Source organism: Ictalurus furcatus, chromosome 2 (genome assembly GCF_023375685.1).
Source record: "Ictalurus furcatus strain D&B chromosome 2, Billie_1.0, whole genome shotgun sequence".
Classification (NCBI taxonomy): Eukaryota; Metazoa; Chordata; class Actinopteri; order Siluriformes; family Ictaluridae; genus Ictalurus; species Ictalurus furcatus.
In genome coordinates, this window is record NC_071256.1 from 37,983,139 (window position 1) to 38,001,469 (window position 18,331).

Sequence of the window (18,331 nt, forward strand, 5' to 3'; positions counted from 1 at the left end):
AACGCTATTGGATATTTAAAAAGGGGGAGGCGGCACTCAAAACGTCCCACACTGACTTCCTGTTTCAGTGGAAATTACGGCAACACGTCGAATAACTTTAAATACAGCAACTATTACAGAGGTTCGCAAACTGTCGAAAGCCAAAATAAAATCTCATAAGTTCTCGGTATCTCTACTTAGTCATATTTATAAGATTTGGGCAAATCTAAAAAAAAAAAAAAACAATCAAATTGGCGCATGTTTAGAAAAAGCAGATGTTATTAAACATTATTCAAATTTAATACGTGCCGACCAATTCGTTATTGGGTGGAGAAACAATTATTTGATTTATAAAACCAGTTGGAAGGTGAAGACAAAGCTTTCAGATGCTTTGTTGGGTTTTTTTTTTCTAGCTTATGCAATGGTTTGCCTCTTTAACCAGGAGAAATGAGCACAAGCTACGTGATGGTCCTAAGAGGGGTCTTTGAGGACCACACACTAAGGCTGGACTAATTTTATTTTCTTAAACAGGTCAAAACAAGCTCGTTTCTATCCATCTCCAATCGACAAAAAGCCCCATAAACGGCATGTATCGGGTGAAGTTTGCGTGAACGTGCCGTGCTGCTGACATACCTGATCCCAGCTGAACTCCTTCAGCTCCTGCACAGGTTGAGGAGTTAAAGAGAGACACGGGGAGAGGAGAGGAGAGGAGAGGAGGGAAAGCAGCAGGAGCAGCGGGAAAGACACGCCGATGAAAGGGAAGAAGAAGGAGGGATGTCGAGGGAGGACAGGAAGAGAGGGAACAAAGGGAGGAACAGTTTGTTAGTGACCGGGTCATTAGGTGGAAGCAGTGTGTACACTACGACAGAACTCTGAGGGAAAAGCAGAAGATGCTTAACACTAAAGCCTAGTGAGGACACACAAAGAGGGACAGTGAGAGAGAGAGAGAGACAGAGAGACAGAGACAGAGAGAGAGAGAGAAAGAAAGACAGAGAGCGTGAGAGAGAGAGAAAGGGAGACAGAGATCAACAAACGTATCCAACAATTTCCCCTTAATGTCTCTACTCAGGGTGGTCTCCGTCTCTCAGCGCTGCTTTACCCCACTACACGTTTTATTTTTATCAGAGACCAAACACTGACTTATATATTTTTTAAAAGAGCAAACACACAGAAATGTTCACGAAATAAATCCATTAGCTGTGTCTCAGACACTTAAAAGTATTTATTATACATCACTGTCCCTGCTGAACAAAACCAATCCATTAGGAAAAGCTCCGATTTCCAGGATGTACAGTAACAGACTCGTCTTAATGGTTTCCATCATATTCCACTGGTGATTTTCCGGTCACTGTTAAAATTCCACCTCAATCTAATAGTACCGTTTCCGTTAGGAAGACCACATTTTATTAAACTACCAGTAGAGACCAGTAGAAATCCATTAAAGACCACTAGAAATCAACAATGTTTTCCATTACGTAATGTTACCTTAACGAGACTGAGCTTAAAGGTTTCAATCAGATTCTTGAAAATGTCCATTAAGCAACCATTACAAGCAGACATTCCAGTTAAACCACCATTAGAGTCCACCAGAAACGCATTAAATCTTTTAGTTATCACTAGGAACCTCTAATGGTTTCCATTAAGTAATATACTTTACTAAGACTAAAGACTGATGGTTTCCGTTAGGGATTTTATGCTTACTGTTAAATATTACCCAAACAAAATGAGACCTTCTTTCACAAGTAGATATAATTACCATCAGAATATAATTAGCTAAGCCATCAGGAACCATTAGAGACCACCAGAAACACATTAAAACCAATCAGGAACAACTACAACCCCTGGCAAAAATGATGGAATCACCACACGTAGAGGATGTTCACCGAACTTTTTTTACTTCTTTTTTCCTCTAGATCTAAAACAAAAAAAAAGCCATTAATTAAAACAATTTAATTACATTTGTTTGAGGTATTTTACACGAAGCCACGTTCAGATATTAAACAAAAAAATTGTTTTGTGTCATATCTGTGATTTGTTTATTTGCTACAAAGTTTTAAAAAAATAAAAATAATTTTTTTAAAAAGCCGGGTGAACGTCCTCTACGTGTGGTGATTACATCATTTTCTTTCCAGGGGTTGTAGCAATCTCTAATGGCTTCTAATCATGCATATTCATAATCTTCACTGCTAGCTCTAGCTAGCTAACATAAGCTAACTCCACAGGGTTTCTGAGAAGATTTTAAAAGTCGTTATCGTACATATTCATAATCTTCACTGCTAGCTCTAGCTAGCTAACATAAGCTAACTCCACAGGGTTTCTGAGAAGATTTTAAAAGTTGTTATCGTACATATTCATAATCTTCACTTCTAACTAGCCAACGGAAACAAACCTGGCAGGTTTGAGAAAACATCTTTAGGTACTTTCGAGGTCAAAATAGCTAGCTAGCTAAAATAATCTAACTCAAAATTCCTGAGAAGACTGTAAAAGTTGTAGTCATACATTTTCATCATCTTTACTGCTAACTCTAGCTAGCCAACATAATATAACAAGCAAAGCAGTTTTGAGCAAATGTCTTTAGGTACTTTTGAGGACAAAACAGTGTTTTTAATTAAGTAGTAAACTGTTAAGCAAAATGTGGTGTTTTGGTTAATGCTAGGTAGCTCGTGACTTCTGGGAGAGCCCAGGCTCTGAGATTCGGGATCACTGATGATTCGTGAGCATGATCTGAACGTGTGGTGTGTTATATTCTGGGTTGATGTGATGGGGTTGGATGACTGATGGACGATCCCGAACAAAAAACATCGGTGAAGTCTGTCATTATATTAGTTCTAGTCGGTATATCTTAGCTGAAATGGATAGTAGCTAATGTCAGACGGGTAATAAGGCTGCATGTATGTGTAGTGTAGCGTCTGTTGTTAAGGAATTAAGAGAAATGAAAGTTACTCACCGGTTTGGTGGCTGCAGTGAGAGACTCCATTTCAGCGTGCGTCATCCACACATTACTGGTCGACTAAAAACACAGATACACACAGGACACTGTTACTCAGTGAGAAAATTCAGAACCGGCTTTTGAGTTCTTTTACTGAACACTGTAAAGCCAAACAAGGATATTGTGTGTGTGTGTGTGTGTGTGTGTGTGTGTGTGTGTGTGTGTGTTTCAAATGAATACCGTTATAATGCTGTTAAAACCTGCTTGGTGAGTGAAAGTGAACGTTAGGATGGTTTCATGTATGCAGCGTTTAGTCAGTCTGGACCGCTTGCGTGTTCTCTGAATCGATTTGTCCACAGGAAGTGAACATTTTCATCCCTACACACACCTCGGAATATGATTTTATCTTTCTGGTCTATTTAAGTATGTGCAGCGTGAAATCAAATCATACCAAACCAAACCAAATGAATCAAAAGAATCAATTTCACTCTGATTCGGATTTGATTCGACACACAGACTAAGAGGTATGCAAGTTCCCATTGTGTTATGTAAATGTGCAACGTGTGTGTGTGTGTGTGTGTGTGTTTGCGTTCGTACAGAGCGGGTGCTGGCTGGGGCAGATGGGCTGGTGAGTGACACCATCTCCTGGATGGCGAGGCGCAGTTTGAGGCGGTGCAGCGGGTTACTGATGCCGATCTCACGTTGGATCTCCGTGTCGGACAGATTAGCCATGATCGCTCCGCTCTTCACGTTAGCACGACACGCTGCCACGTACCACGCCGGCATGCCCACCCACAACTGAGAGAGAGAGAGAGAGATGAAGAAATATGGTTAGGAAAAGAGAGAAACAGATAGGACGTTATGATGCATAGAAACAACATGGTGAGAAAAAGTACCTGCGTGCGTGTGTGTGTGTGTGTGTGTGTGTCTGTGTGCGTAGTTAAAAGGTTAGATACACTGAGCTTTTTACATTGATAACGTCTACATATCGCCCCCTGGTGTTGTGTAGTCCTTGCAGGTGCTGCGATATAAACATGGCATACAAGTAATAATAAGTATATGTAAATATTTATATGTAAATAAAACGAGTCCAAACCTCCAGCCAGGACACCACGGTGGGGCCGTCCCACGAGGCGAAGGGAAGCCCCTGACGACACGCCTCCTCCAACAGCTCGTGTCTTAAAGGAAGGAAGAAAGAGAGACGTTGAGGTTCTCGCTTTAATAAAATGAGACATGAGCATGATTTTTGCATCAAAACCACCACAAGAAGGAAGAGATACGCTACAGAAAGGAGAGAGAAATTAAACGAGGAGGAAGCAAGTGAACGGGTCTCAAATATGATGCTTTTTTACATAGAAATGTTTTATTCCTCTTATACAGTACCACAGCGAATACTTTTTGATCCATTTCTAGTTACGTTGCGTAACATCCGTGAAACAAGTTATTTCCTGTGAATACGAGTCCATGTGAACGAGCTGCTACTACAGAAGCGATAACTTATTAGAACGAGCGCGGTAATATAACAATATAATGCGCTTTCAATTACTGACAGAAAATGAGAAAATTAATTCAACACCTCGTGGCCAATCAGAATCAAGAATTTGGCAGCACTGTGGTATAAATGACATTAATTTGCTCAACTTAATGCCTCATTTTATGACGCTTTTAACAAACTAGCCGTTTATGTTATGGCTGACGTATTGCAAAGCCAGTTAGCTTTGAATATCTAGCTAACATTAGTTAGTTACAGCTTCCTGTTTTTAGATCTGGCACACGCTCTCTACACTGGACTCTTCTCGGTATAAAAAATGTCGACATTTGGCAGGTCAAACATCACTGCCCTGCAAACGTCCATGACAGTAAGTGATTTGAGACACAGCCCATGTTGAGAAGAAAAGAGACGAGCGTACTTCTTCTTGCTGCGACGGTCCTTGTCCACAGGTCCGGCCATCTTGGTGAGACCGAGCGGGTCAACGGAGCCCAGATCATCAGAGGGAGTGGAAGCTGGAACAGAAAACGAGGCTAAACTTAAACCGTGTTGTTAAAAGTGGTTATTGGTGGACTTTGGACACCACGATAAATTTAAGAACCTCCTAGTTTCATGTGCGTCCATGTCCCAAATGGTCCTATACTTCATATTCCAGGCCCTTCCATCTCTGTCCATCATGTTCCTGTCACTTTGTGCCACCTGTCCGTCATGTCTCTACTCGTAGTTGCCATGCCCCTCATATCTTTGCCCTTTATTTGTCTCTACAATGCTATGACTCTGTGCAGATCCATCATGTCCCTTTCCTTCGTGGCCTGGTCTCTACCCTTCATCTCTTGGTCCCCAATGACCTTGTCTTCTATCTCTGCCCATCATGTCCCTGTCCCTTACGGGTCTCTTTTTTCTCAGCCCACGTCCCTTGTCTCTGTCCTTTGTCTTCCTGTCCCTGGCTCACCCAAAGAAGTGGACTCGCGGCCTGGCTGTCCCATGCGTCCCTTCTCCTTCTTTCCAAACAGGCGACCGATGGAAGACTTGATGCTTTTCTTTTTGCTGGCCTTGTGGAGGGAATCCTGACTGCTGTTAGAGCTGCTGCCGTCCGCCGAGAGACTGCAGGGACAAGAGACAAAGAGACAGCGAGAGAGAGAGAGAGAGAGAGAGAGAGACATACTTTTTTAAATAATATGCAGTTTGGGGTGGAGTCTCAGGACAGTTTAGCTAGACTATGTTAAGCTAGCTATCTATCACACTCGTGATCACAAATATAAATTGAAACTACGACTATATAATACCGATATTGTGTTAAATTATTCCGCGATACGTTTTCCGAGACATTGTACCGCAAGATCTCTATAAATTTTTTTTTTCCAAATTCTGACTTGGTGGCAGTTTTTTTTTTATTATTATTTATTTTATTTTTTTAAAAACGGACTGACCTGCGGAATTCACGGCTGTCATCCAGCATGGCTCCGGGGTGGGTGTGGCTCATTCTGTCCAATCGCAGCGCACGAGGGGTGGGTGGAGGGGTGGAGTCCAGCAGGGCCAGGGACCTATCGTCTTCCTTGTTGTTCTGAGAAACAAAACGAATCTCATGATTTAATCAGACAATTAAACATATCTACAAATAATATATCTAACTAGCGATCAAACTTTTTATCTAATAAGCACGTTTTGTATAAATTAAGAAAAAATGAATGTAAGTTGATTCATTGTGTCACATAATAGGCTTTTTTTTAATTAAAAAAAATTTTGTGCTGTAGCCTAGTTTAGTTTTTGTACTGTTAGCGTTACCTTATTTAATCCTAAAATCGAAAATGCTGAGCTTAAAATTATTGTTGCTTAATTTTTGAACAGAGCATGTTTACAAGACCTGATCCAGAACGTACTACAGAACTGCGTCGTGTTCTCATTGACAAAGTTTTGCTGATACGCTACCTGTCTGTCGGTCTCGCGTGCCGGAGAATGGGGCAGGCGTGGGGTGGAGTGACCCGAGCTGGGCGGAGAGGGGGACGCCAGAGTGGAAGAGGTGAGTGACGGAGTAATGAAGGTCCTGCCACTGGCGTCTCTTCCCAAAGAGGACGGAGGAACCGGGGGTCCGTCCAGAGCCACGCTGCTCACACGGCTCTCGATCTCCTCAGCCCTCAGCTCTGTGTTCTCCTTCTCCTCCTGAATCAACCTGAGTCAGACACGCAGACAGAATTCATGAAGCGCTGGGAGACTTTAAAAAATGTTGGAGGTGTGCCAAATAGCTGGAAAATGCAAAGGTGATGAAACAAAAAGAGTAGCGTTAGTGAATCTGAAGCTCACTTGATCTCCTTATTGATGGCCTCCAGCTGTTCCTGAAGCATGATGGCCAGCGTCTGGACGTCCGTCTGTCCGCTGGGAGAAAGCAGCTCAGAGCCGAAGAGCGTCTCACGATCCTCATCGTCATCGGAGCAGCCGCCTTCGACTCCGCCCTCGAAACCCGGGCCGAGCAAAGCGCCGCTCTCCCATTCGCCGTACTGCACAGGAGAGGAGGGGTTTAGTGATCTAACCTCGAATATATATATAGCTCCAATGCAAGTTAACTGATGCTTCTCACCTTGCTGGCGTCCTCTCTGGCTCCGCCCCAGCGTCCACGGTGGGCCCGTCTGACCACGCCCCCTGAGCCTGTACTGCCATAGTGATCCAGGTGAGTGGTGGAGCCAGCAGGTAGAGATCCGCCTCCCTGGGAGTACCTGAGCTCCAGAGCACTTCCGGGAAGAGAGCTGCCGAGGAGAACCGAGAACCAACCGTCTCTTTCGATATAAATTATTAGACACGTGCATTTATACTTGCAGAGCAAAATCATAAGCTTGAAAGTTCATTATAAAGGTTACACAAATCCTCACCATGCGTACTTCCTTTTAGTGCTAGTGCTCTAAATACTGCACGACAAAAATCACTAGACTTTGCAATGTTGAGGCTAGCTCTTAAAACCGTTCAGAACACCAATGAGGAGGAGGAGGAGCTTACCGAGAGTAGGAGGAGCTGGACCTGCCCCTCAGCTGATCCAGTTCCAGCTGCAGCCTCTCCAATTCCGCAATCAGCTGATCCTGAGAGAGAGAATTAAAGAGGATGAAAAAGGTTCAAAAAAGAGCGTGCAGATGAGTACTGAGGTGAGTACTGAGGTGAGTACTGAGGTGTGCAGGTGAGTACTGAGGTGAGTACTGAGGTGTGCAGGTGAGTACTGAGGTGTGCAGGTGAGTACTGAGGTGAGTACTGAGGTGTGCAGGTGAGTACTGAGGTGAGTACTGAGGTGTGCAGGTGAGTACTGAGGTGAGTACTGAGGTGTGCAGGTGAGTACTGAGGTGAGTACTGAGGTGTGCAGGTGAGTACTGAGGTGAGTACTGAGGTGAGTACTGAGGTGTGCAGATGAGTACTGAGGTATGAGTACTGTGTACTGTGATTTATATGGGTGTGTAGTGATCTGTGTAGGTGTGTAGTGATCTGTGTAGGTGTGTAGTGATTTATACGGGTGTGCAGTGATCTGTGTAGGTGTGTAGTGATCTGTGTAGGTGTGTAGTGATCTGTGTAGGTGTGTAGTGATTTATACGGGTGTGCAGTGATCTGTGTAGGTGTGTAGTGATTTATATGGGTGTGTAGTGATCTGTGTAGGTGTGTAGTGATTTATATGGGTGTGTAGTGATCTGTGTAGGTGTGTAGTGATTTATATGGGTGTGTAGTGATCTGTGTAGGTGTGTAGTGATTTATATGGGTGTGTAGTGATCTGTGTAGGTGTGTAGTGATCTGTGTAGGTGTGTAGTGATTTATATGGGTGTGTAGTGATCTGTGTAGGTGTGTAGTGATCGGTGTATGTGTGTAGTGATCTGTGTAGGTGTGTAGTGATCTGTGTAGGTGTGTAGTGATTTATACGGGTGTGTAGTGATCTGTGTAGGTGTGTAGTGATCTGTGTAGGTGTGTAGTGATTTATATGGGTGTGTAGTGATCTGTGTAGGTGTGTAGTGATCGGTGTATGTGTGTAGTGATCTGTGTAGGTGTGTAGTGATTTATACGGGTGTGTAGTGATCTGTGTAGGTGTGTAGTGATCTGTGTAGGTGTGTAGTGATTTATATGGGTGTGTAGTGATCTGTGTAGGTGTGTAGTGATCTGTGTAGGTGTGTAGTGATCTGTGTAGGTGTGTAGTGATCTGTGTAGGTGTGTAGTGATTTATACGGGTGTGTAGTGATCTGTGTAGGTGTGTAGTGATCTGTGTAGGTGTGTAGTGATTTATATGGGTGTGTAGTGATCTGTGTAGGTGTGTAGTGATCGGTGTATGTGTGTAGTGATCTGTGTAGGTGTGTAGTGATCTGTGTAGGTGTGTAGTGATTTATATGGGTGTGTAGTGATCTGTGTAGGTGTGTAGTGATCTGTGTAGGTGTGTAGTGATTTATATGGGTGTGTAGTGATCTGTGTAGGTGTGTAGTGATCGGTGTATGTGTGTAGTGATCTGTGTAGGTGTGTTGTGATTTATACGGGTGTGTAGTGATCTGTGTAAGTGTGTAGTGATCTGTGTAGGTGTGTAGTGATCTGTGTAGGTGTGTAGTGATTTATACGGGTGTGTAGTGATCTGTGTAGGTGTGTAGTGATCGGTGTATGTGTGTAGTGATCTGTGTAGGTGTGTAGTGATTTATATGGGTGTGTAGTGATCTGTGTAGGTGTGTAGTGATCGGTGTATGTGTGTAGTGATCTGTGTAGGTGTGTTGTGATTTATACGGGTGTGTAGTGATCTGTGTAGGTGTGTAGTGATCGGTGTATGTGTGTAGTGATCTGTGTAGGTGTGTTGTGATTTATACGGGTGTGTAGTGATCTGTGTAAGTGTGTAGTGATCTGTGTAGGTGTGTAGTGATCTGTGTAGGTGTGTAGTGATTTATACGGGTGTGTAGTGATCTGTGTAGGTGTGTAGTGATCTGTGTAGGTGTGTAGTGACCTGTGTAGGTGTGTAGTGATTTATACAGGTGTGTAGTGATGAGTGCAGCACTGTATACGGTCATGTTCACTGATTGTGTTTTTACTCATGTGCACAGGTGTGTATAAACCTGTGCAGGTGTGTGTAGAGGTGAATGTACCTTGTTTGCCAGCAGATCATCTTGGATCTTCTTCATATTGGCGAGCTCCTCGGACAGCGCGTTCTGTGAGACAGTAGCGAGTCTTACTCTTACTTGGTTCACACTTGGGGAAAAAAATGATTTGTAAAAATCCGTCCCGTCTCGACACCCACCTTCTCCTCGAGAGCCGCCATGCGCTCCTTCAGGTGGAGCTGCAGGCGCTCGTTCGACTCGGACAGCAGCTTGTCCACGGTGTCTGAGAGACGCTTGTTGTGTTCGTCGTTCATCCTCTCCCTCTGTCTCGCCTGGACGAGATATATATATATATAGAGAGAGAGAGAGAGAGAGAGAGAGAAAGGAAGTGAGTGGGAGGAAAAAAACAAGTGCACTTTAAGAGTATCACATTCTGGAAAATAACAAATGTAAAGAAATATAAGAAAAGAAGAGACTTTAGGAACTTTAATACACAAGGTCCTAAAGCCTGTCATATTTTGTCAACAGCTGAAAGAAAACTGTAAAGCAGTCTGACTTGTCAGCGGTACGGACATCCGGACTCAGCGATGTGGAGTCGAAAACATACAGGAAATTAAACAGAGGTCGCCAGGGTGATGATTGACATCTAAGCTGTAAATATGAAGGTCTTGAATTAAAGGAGCAGTCCAACCGAAATTGAAGTACGTTCGCGTCCTTATTTTCTACGCTAACGTAGTTAACGAATAACGGAAGTCGAACGTCTTCAGTGATGTCACACGAACAGACGGCCGTCTTGGACGACCGTAATAAGAACCGATCTTTGCGCAATTTGGTAATCACTCCAGTCCTTCAAGCTCTGCTGTCCAAACTTCTGGCAGGAATTATAGCAATGTCGACGATCATAAAGTTTAAACTTAAAGGCGTAAGTCAGGTCAAGTGGGTTCTCATCATCGTTCCTCTATGTAGCAGGACATAACTGGACATAACGAGTAAATACACAACAGCGTGAAATGAGCGCTGGACAGTGAATAAACAGAACCTGGGCTGTAAACTGTAAAGTATTTAGTAGTGTAGCAGCAAACACAAACTTTTAAAAATAAGACGCATGTTAGAGCTTAGTGATGTAATGTAAAGCAAGTACATAGCAATATGTACAAAAATGTGCACGGAAGAGACTCCCACTACTTGTTCAGACTTAAAGAAGTAAACCTGTTTGATTGACTACCTCGTGTCCCTGTGATTTTACGCCAAACTATTCCTTTATTTATCCTGGCTTTCTCTCAGCTATTTATACACTCTGCCTGTGATGCTATGCGTCACGTGACTCCGTATCGGTCTGGGCCGAGGTGCGTTCTCGGGCGCGTTTTTCTCCGCTCGCGTGGCAGGGGAAGGCTAAAAATGATATTCTATATTTTTGTCCCAGACACTCTGACAGCTCTTTCTCGGAAGTTCTCGTCTTCCTACTTCTTTTCGCTTTTTAATAATAACTTTTTTTTTTTTCTTTCTTGACACCCAAGAGTTCCAATTATTCCACACACACACACACACACACTCACGCTCCACGGTGTCTTCGTGTAAAACATAACGGCCTAAAATGCTCTGGTTATCCGTCATTAGAGCGCTGAGTGTTAAACTCCACCATCAAACAAAACGACGGCGTGAGAGAGAGCGAGAGAGAGAGAGAGAGAGAGAGAGAGAGAGAGAGAGAGAGAGAGAGAGAGAGATGATGTAAAAGGGGAAGAAAATCGTGACTCACTCTCTGCAGCTCCTGGTTCTTCTCCTCCAGTTGTGCCTCCATCTGTCGCAGTCGCTCCTCGAAGTTGCCATGGCGTTCCTCAGCCTGCGACAGAAGGACGGAGCGAAAGAGACGAAGCGTGACGGACGAGAGGAAGAGAAAGAACGAGAGAACGAGGCAATTAAAAGGACTCGTGTGTATAAAAATCCCCAATATAGTGCTGGATTAAAGACTTCGGCAAACAAAATTACATTTACAGGTCACTTGTGTCGCTTGTAGTTTGGTCTCTTGTGTTCTTTGTAACGTCTCTGTACACATTTAATGACCGGTTATCCAACTGCGAAAAAGTTGGGACAGTATGGAAAATGCTAATAAAAAGAAAGAGGAGTGATGTGTACCTTGACTTGTATTTAAAGATGAAAGGTATAAAGACGAGGTATTTGATGTTTTATCTAATCAACCGCATAGTTTTTGAAAAGTACATATTTGGGCGAGACAGAGCTCCAGAGATAAAATGAAAGCAAACCTAAGCCACTCAACACGTCTTAGTGGATCAAGTACTTTTGGGATAAAGATGGAAAACAGTGTTAATGAACACTGCAGGGATTTTACACCTGTGTGTGTGTGTGTGTGTGTGTGATACCTTGTTGAGAGCGGCCACTCTCTGAGCGAGTTGAGCCTCGATCTCGGGCAGCGTCTCGGCTCTCTGCAGCGTCTGCTGGAGCTTCTGCTTGGCGTCATCCAGACGTTCCTGCAGCTGCCTGCTCTTTTCCTCACTCTGCGGTGAAGAAAAGAAAGCAGAAGAGCGAGAACCAAAGAACAGATGAGCAGATGAGAAAGACAAGCTTGAGTGAACACTCCTTAACTTAACCTCAACTTAAGCATTAAACAACCGGGAATGAATTCGCACGTGTTTTCATACACGTTTCATAACTAATGCACGGCGTCGTTCATCCTCAGCACGGAAACAGTCATAGTACCGTACGCGCCGCGTTAAGAAGGACAGAACTGTTCTGCGATCTCTCTCTTTCACCGTCCAGGCACCATTTTATCGTTTTCAGCTCTCTTTACTTGGTTTTTCATTTTGGGGGCGTGGTTAAACGCGAATGTGCCGTGAACACGCTTGGTAATCAATGGCGAATTGGCGTTTATCGACGTACACACGTGAGTACGAGGAAAATCAGATCAAATTTTTTTGCAAATCTAGAAGAAATCATTCGTTCGGTTTGAGCCACAAAAAACTTTCGATTGTAACCGAATACAGCTTTCTATTCTGCGCTGTTTTTTCGTGCAGTTTAGGTTAGATAAGGTTATATAACACACATTTATTACACTGCAAATACATTTTAGCGTATAACCTTAACTGTAGCTGTAACGACTGGGTTAATATTTTTATTCTCATTGCACTGTGTATTTTGTGTGTTTCCTGCGTGTACAGTGACCCTGGGTGTGTAAAATGCACTATATAAATAAATGAAACATTATTATTATTACTATTATTATTATTATTATTATTATTATTACTACTACTGCTAATGTACTGACTATCAAATAAATGTTGTAATTACCATAACGGGGCTAAAAAAAAAACAATATAAAAATAGTAATCAACAAAAATATCGAATTGATATGTCATTTTTGTCCAAGTTAAGCCAGCGTTTGTCTCAGGCTTTCAGACTGTAAAGCTCTAAACTCAGGTAGGGCCCTAAGAGTTAAATCACGCCGCATTAAGCCATTAACCTTTCGACCAGGACAAGATGAGAGAAAGGAAGTTTAATAAAAAAATAAATCTAATCTCGAGAACACAGCATCCGCAGCATGATAAAAACCCATACACACACACACACACACACACACACACACACACACACACACACAAAAACAAAGCCGGTCCACATCCGAACGCCGTGATTACACACGCTCAGGCCTCGGAACACAACGCCGGATAATTGTGAGATTTTATCTCGTTGTGGAGCGACCGTGTCCCGAACTGGACAAGCCGTGTCTCGTTAGAGCTGTTTACAACTTTACAAACGATCCAAACATTAGACCACATTACACTAAATCATACAAGATTATTAAACGTCTTTTGCCTGAACTAGTTTTTTTTTTTGCAGTGTTCTGGTAACGGGCAGATCGTTTGACTCAGTGTAAGCAATTTTAATTAGAAAGAAGCGAATAGATGAAAACGATTTAAAGCTTCAAATTCGTAAAATTTTAGATAACTATAATATTTTAGGAAATGTCGTAAACATTAACCCACATTACAGTGAAGAAAACGTATTTAATATTGTCAGGTGTTTCCCCCTTCGTGCCGAGCGCACTACTCCCAACTGCCGTGTGTGTTTGTTTATGTTGCCACGTGTGTGTTTGTTTATGTTGCCATGTGTGTTTATGTTTTGATCCGCGTCTCGTCTCCACCCGCGTCCCGTCATTGGTCGTCTCCTTCGTTTGTCTGGATTACTCGCACATGTTTTCACTTCGCCCTTTGATTTGTTTGTGTATTTAAACCCCGGCGTTTCTCCGTTCAACAGGAAGTATCGTTCGGCGTTTACCCGCCTGTCGTTACCGAGCCTTTTGTTCCGCGTTCTGGTTCTCCGCTTCTCGGATCCCGTCCTCGTCCCTCGTTTGTGTACTTTGGATCACCCCGATATCCTCGTTCACAAATCGCCTGACCTCAGTCTGGTCCCGGTTCCTGATTTCCATTCGCGTTTTGGATCCGTGTGCCTGTTCTTCAAATAAAACTGCAACTGAATCCGTCTCAGACGTCGTTTCCCGACAACTATACTACAGCTCTATATAGTAATCTCCGTTAAAAGATCACCATGAACCGAAGATATAACATTATTAACCCTGTTTCTGGACATGTTTTGTACATTATTCTATTTACTTATTTAAAGAAATACATGGTTAAAATTAGAAAATGATCTGCCAGTGATCAGAACATGACTTTTTCAAGCTTGAAATGAGTAAAAATAGGTTTCATTATATTTTAAAATATACAGTATATAATATAATATAATATTTGGTTTATTGCAATCTTATAATAGGAAATACTAGATACATTTGACTACAGTATTTATTTATTTATTTTTGCATCGTAGACCTGAGATTCACATAAAAGTCTCCAGGACAGAGACATCTTCTTGAAGATAAGTGAAGATATCTTGAATAAAGGAAAAGTTATCTAATATTTCTCATTATGAGATTATAATATAACAAAAATAAGAGTATTAAACCTATTCCTGGATTTATTTATTTTTTTAACTTACTTTAAGCCTGAAATTGTCTTGTTCTATCAGAATACTTTTCTTTATTTCTAGAAATAACGCTTGAATGCTTTAAAATAAGCACAATTATACACCCATCCATCCATCTTCTATACGGCTTATCCTACAGGGTCGCGGGAATCCTGGAGCCTATCTCAGGGGTCTTGGGGTACAAGGTGGGGTACACCCTGGACGGGGTGCCAATACATACACACTCACACACCCATTCATACACTACGGACAATTTGGACATGCCAATCAGCCTACCGTGCATGACTGAGGGAGGAAACCGGAGTACCCGGAGGAAACCGCAAACTCCACACGCAGGGCAGCGGCAGGAATCGAACCCTCAACCTTGGAGGTGTGAGACGAGCATGCTAACCACTAGGCGCCCTTATGTGCCAATATTTTAAGACTATTCCAAGCTTAAAATGAGTAAATATATGTACAGACAGGCTTCCTAATCTTATATTTGCTTGAAAACCATCTAATAAAGAGAACCGTTATTTTCACTTGCTAAGATATCACATGTTTATCTCCAATAAAAATCGGTCAGAATTCAGCCACTTGTGCGCAACATTTGATTTATTTTTGTATTAAATTCGACCATTTCTGATTTGAGGTAACACAATATATTAGAAATGACCCCTTTCGTTGCGTTGAGCGGGTCTTAAAACTTCACGCTTCTTTCTTTCTTTTTTACTTTGAATATAAAAACATGGAAACTGGAACAGTATTCGAAGAGTGAAATTCGTTCTGTATCACACGCTGTTCTGCAAGGGCATCGCTTTGTGATAAATGTGTCCCAGAATGCACTGCTAAACCTGACCTTAGCAACAGATTACTATACACAGAGCTCTGTCAGAATACCCACAATGCACTGCACTGTTGCAGTGATGACACATTAGTAGTGAAGTATAAACAGAAACACACACACACACACACACACACACACACACACACACACCGAGTGCTATTTATAGTTCACATGCACAGCAGATGCTTAAAAAATTTATTTTTAAAACGCAGAAGGGCGAGTGTGTACCTGTCTGTACAGAGACTCCTTACTGGCCAGTTCATTCTCCAGCTTGTCTTTGATGTCGTGGAGAGACGTCGCCTCCCGCTGGGCGCTCAGGTACCTGCAGGGAAAAGAACCCGCTCCTGGATCTCAGTATTGATGTCACGAGGAACTAAAATGCATTTGAGATAGCAACAGCAATACCAAATATCCAGCCAGCTGTATGATTCATTGTGTTTATACCACGATGCGGCCGAATGCTCGAATCTGATTGGTCAGAAGTTTTTGTATATATTTCTATAGCAGCCAGGCTCATTCGAACGGTTTCCACTACAAATACCATTTTTTTTTAAAAAAAAACATCAGCTAACCATTAAAACCACTAACATTATTGCAACAAATTACCAGTAGAGACCCACAGGGACCGTTATAGTTGCCGTTAAAACCAATACAATTCCCATTATAACCATTAAAACCATTACAAATTCTATGAGAGTTTCTATTGGGTTTTCTTTCTTTCTTTCTTTCAGTAGGGTCAGAAGCTTTCCACAACAATAAAATGTAACTCTTAAACAGATAAAAAACACAACGTGTTCTTAAGCCAATGTAATGTAATGTAAAATGTAATTGTTGGAAAACTACAGCTGTTTGTTGAAGGAGCAGCTGCTACTATTTTATGCTGATTCATGAATTCACAAGCTCAAACACACACACACACACACACACACACACACTTACCTGCGTTCTAGGGTTGTAATTCTCTCCTCCATATCCTCTCTCTGACACAGAGCCTATGAGAGAGAGAGAGAGAGAGAGAGAGAGAGAGAGAGAGAGAGATGTTATGTAAGGTAGCTAACATTAAGGTAGCTAACAGCTCAGCATGCTTACTATTTAGCCCTTTACACTTCATCAATTTTGAGACTTACTGAAGCATTACTGAAGAATTACTGAAGCATTTATAATAATTATATAACGAGCTTAAAGACAAATAGCTGAATAAGAACATGGAAGTTTAAAGTGTTCGCCGGTTAGCAAAAAATTTCAGATACTGCTATTGCTAATAAACAGAAACTACTCATCATAAATACTCAATCAATCCAAATACCTTTTAAAAAATGTCTAGGTTAAATTTGTTCCCTCAGAAGATCAGGCTTTAACACACTGACCGAAATATTCAACAGAAAATACTTTCTGCAAGTTGTTTGAACACACTGGATGTGGATTGAATATGGATGCAGACGAAAAGCTAGCTAATGATTTTAACTAGCCAGCACGTTTTGCCAACATAAAGGCAGGATGAGCGACGGAATATGAGACGAAATTGTTTAGAACGTTAACATTTACCTCAGATGTGTTGAAAATTGATTAGGAAAATGCTCAGAATTACTCAAATGACACTAGATTAGCATCAAGCGTTAATCCAGTTTCCACTGAGATACAGAGGCTACATCACCACTGTATAAGGCTTTACAAATCCTGATTTCTAAAGACGTAAATCCTCATAGAAATGAACTCAATTATCCAGATTTTTCAGATATTAGGAATATCATTCAGACTAGCTTTAGTAAATTTATTGTATTGTGATTTAGGTGTAAACATGGGGTTTTGTTTGTATTCCTGCTAAGCTATCCATGAAATTAGTAATACTTTATTAGACAGTGTGTAAACATAGCCGTTTTGTAGCTTATTGTCAAAGATCAGTATCACAAACATTATTATCAGAACAGTTATTGACGGGTGATGTGTAGTACAGCCGGAGGCTAACCAGACACAAAGGCTAGCACAGGCTAGTGCTAACATGCTCAAGTTAATGCCAAAAAACAGTAGCTTGGAATGCTAACCGCACGCTACTTGTGAGTTTTAAGGAATTTGTGGGTGGTCGGATGTTACACAATAGCGGGAGAACAGAGAGAGAGAGAGCGAGAGAGAGAACGAAAGAGAAGAATGTTCTCAGCCTCAGAAATGTTTTGATTAATTGCTTGTTTTGAATCAGTTGTGTTAAATTGTTTGTTTTGGAACTGAACTGAATCACGTGTTGTGAATCAGTGTTTTTGATTCTGTTATTCTCAAATATCTTGTTTTTATTAGTTCAGTTATTTTTGCTGTTTTGAAATGTTTTTATTTTTATTTTTATTGTTCGCTTTAAATCGCTGGTTTTGAATCAATTGTGTTAAACCACTTTGAATTGAATCACTCGTTTTGAATCAGAGGTTCTGACTCGTTGATTTTAAACAACATCTTGTTTTAAATTGATTCGTTTAAATGAACTGATTCATGCTTGCTTGGTATCACTGACTGGGGTCGTTTGTTTTGAAACAAATTTGTTAAAACGTTTATTTTTGGAGCCGAATCGCTGAACTGAATCACCGAGTCAGCTTTTCTGATTCTGTTATTATTAAATATCTTGTTTTAAATCAGTTGTGTCGCATTGATTGCTTTTGAACAGCTGGTTTATTTTGGAATCACTTTTTCTGAATCAGTGATTTGATTCAGTTGTTCTGAATATCTCGTTTTAAAGTGATTAAAGAATTTTGAATTGGCTGATATCACATGCTTGTTCTGAATCACTTGCTATTGAATCGCTTGTTTTGAATCAGTGGTTTTGACTCGGTTGTTTTTAAATTAACCGATTTATAACGCTTGCGTCGTATCACTCGCTTGGAGTCGTTTGTTTTGACTCAGATGTGTTAAAACATTTATTTTGGAGTTGAATCAGTGAATCAATGATTTTTAATTAAATATATTGTTTTAACTTGATTGTTTTGAATTGTTTGCAATGAACAGCTTGTTTTGTTAAGTTGTTGCAGCTGTGTTAAATTGTTTGTTTTGGACTGAATCACTGAACTGAACTGAACTGAATCATGTTTTCTGAATCATTG

At 41.4% G+C, this 18,331-nt stretch overlaps 1 protein-coding gene across 1 annotated transcript in view; it reads right to left on the minus strand.

Moving 5' to 3' along the window:
- Nucleotides 1-18,331, minus strand: part of ppfia3 (PTPRF interacting protein alpha 3) — a 47,932-nt gene that overhangs the window by 10,461 nt on the left and 19,140 nt on the right. The window contains exons 8-24 of the mRNA XM_053618394.1: nucleotides 16,191-16,243; nucleotides 15,480-15,573; nucleotides 11,809-11,943; nucleotides 11,187-11,270; nucleotides 9,631-9,762; nucleotides 9,479-9,541; nucleotides 7,386-7,465; nucleotides 6,973-7,138; nucleotides 6,699-6,892; nucleotides 6,327-6,567; nucleotides 5,828-5,961; nucleotides 5,350-5,501; nucleotides 4,819-4,912; nucleotides 4,005-4,086; nucleotides 3,506-3,706; nucleotides 2,927-2,989; nucleotides 613-639 (exon numbers count right to left, since the gene is read on the minus strand). Of these exons, the coding sequence (XP_053474369.1) occupies nucleotides 613-639; nucleotides 2,927-2,989; nucleotides 3,506-3,706; nucleotides 4,005-4,086; nucleotides 4,819-4,912; nucleotides 5,350-5,501; nucleotides 5,828-5,961; nucleotides 6,327-6,567; nucleotides 6,699-6,892; nucleotides 6,973-7,138; nucleotides 7,386-7,465; nucleotides 9,479-9,541; nucleotides 9,631-9,762; nucleotides 11,187-11,270; nucleotides 11,809-11,943; nucleotides 15,480-15,573; nucleotides 16,191-16,243 (1,995 nt within the window). The remainder of the gene's footprint in view (nucleotides 1-612; nucleotides 640-2,926; nucleotides 2,990-3,505; nucleotides 3,707-4,004; nucleotides 4,087-4,818; nucleotides 4,913-5,349; nucleotides 5,502-5,827; nucleotides 5,962-6,326; nucleotides 6,568-6,698; nucleotides 6,893-6,972; nucleotides 7,139-7,385; nucleotides 7,466-9,478; nucleotides 9,542-9,630; nucleotides 9,763-11,186; nucleotides 11,271-11,808; nucleotides 11,944-15,479; nucleotides 15,574-16,190; nucleotides 16,244-18,331) is intronic.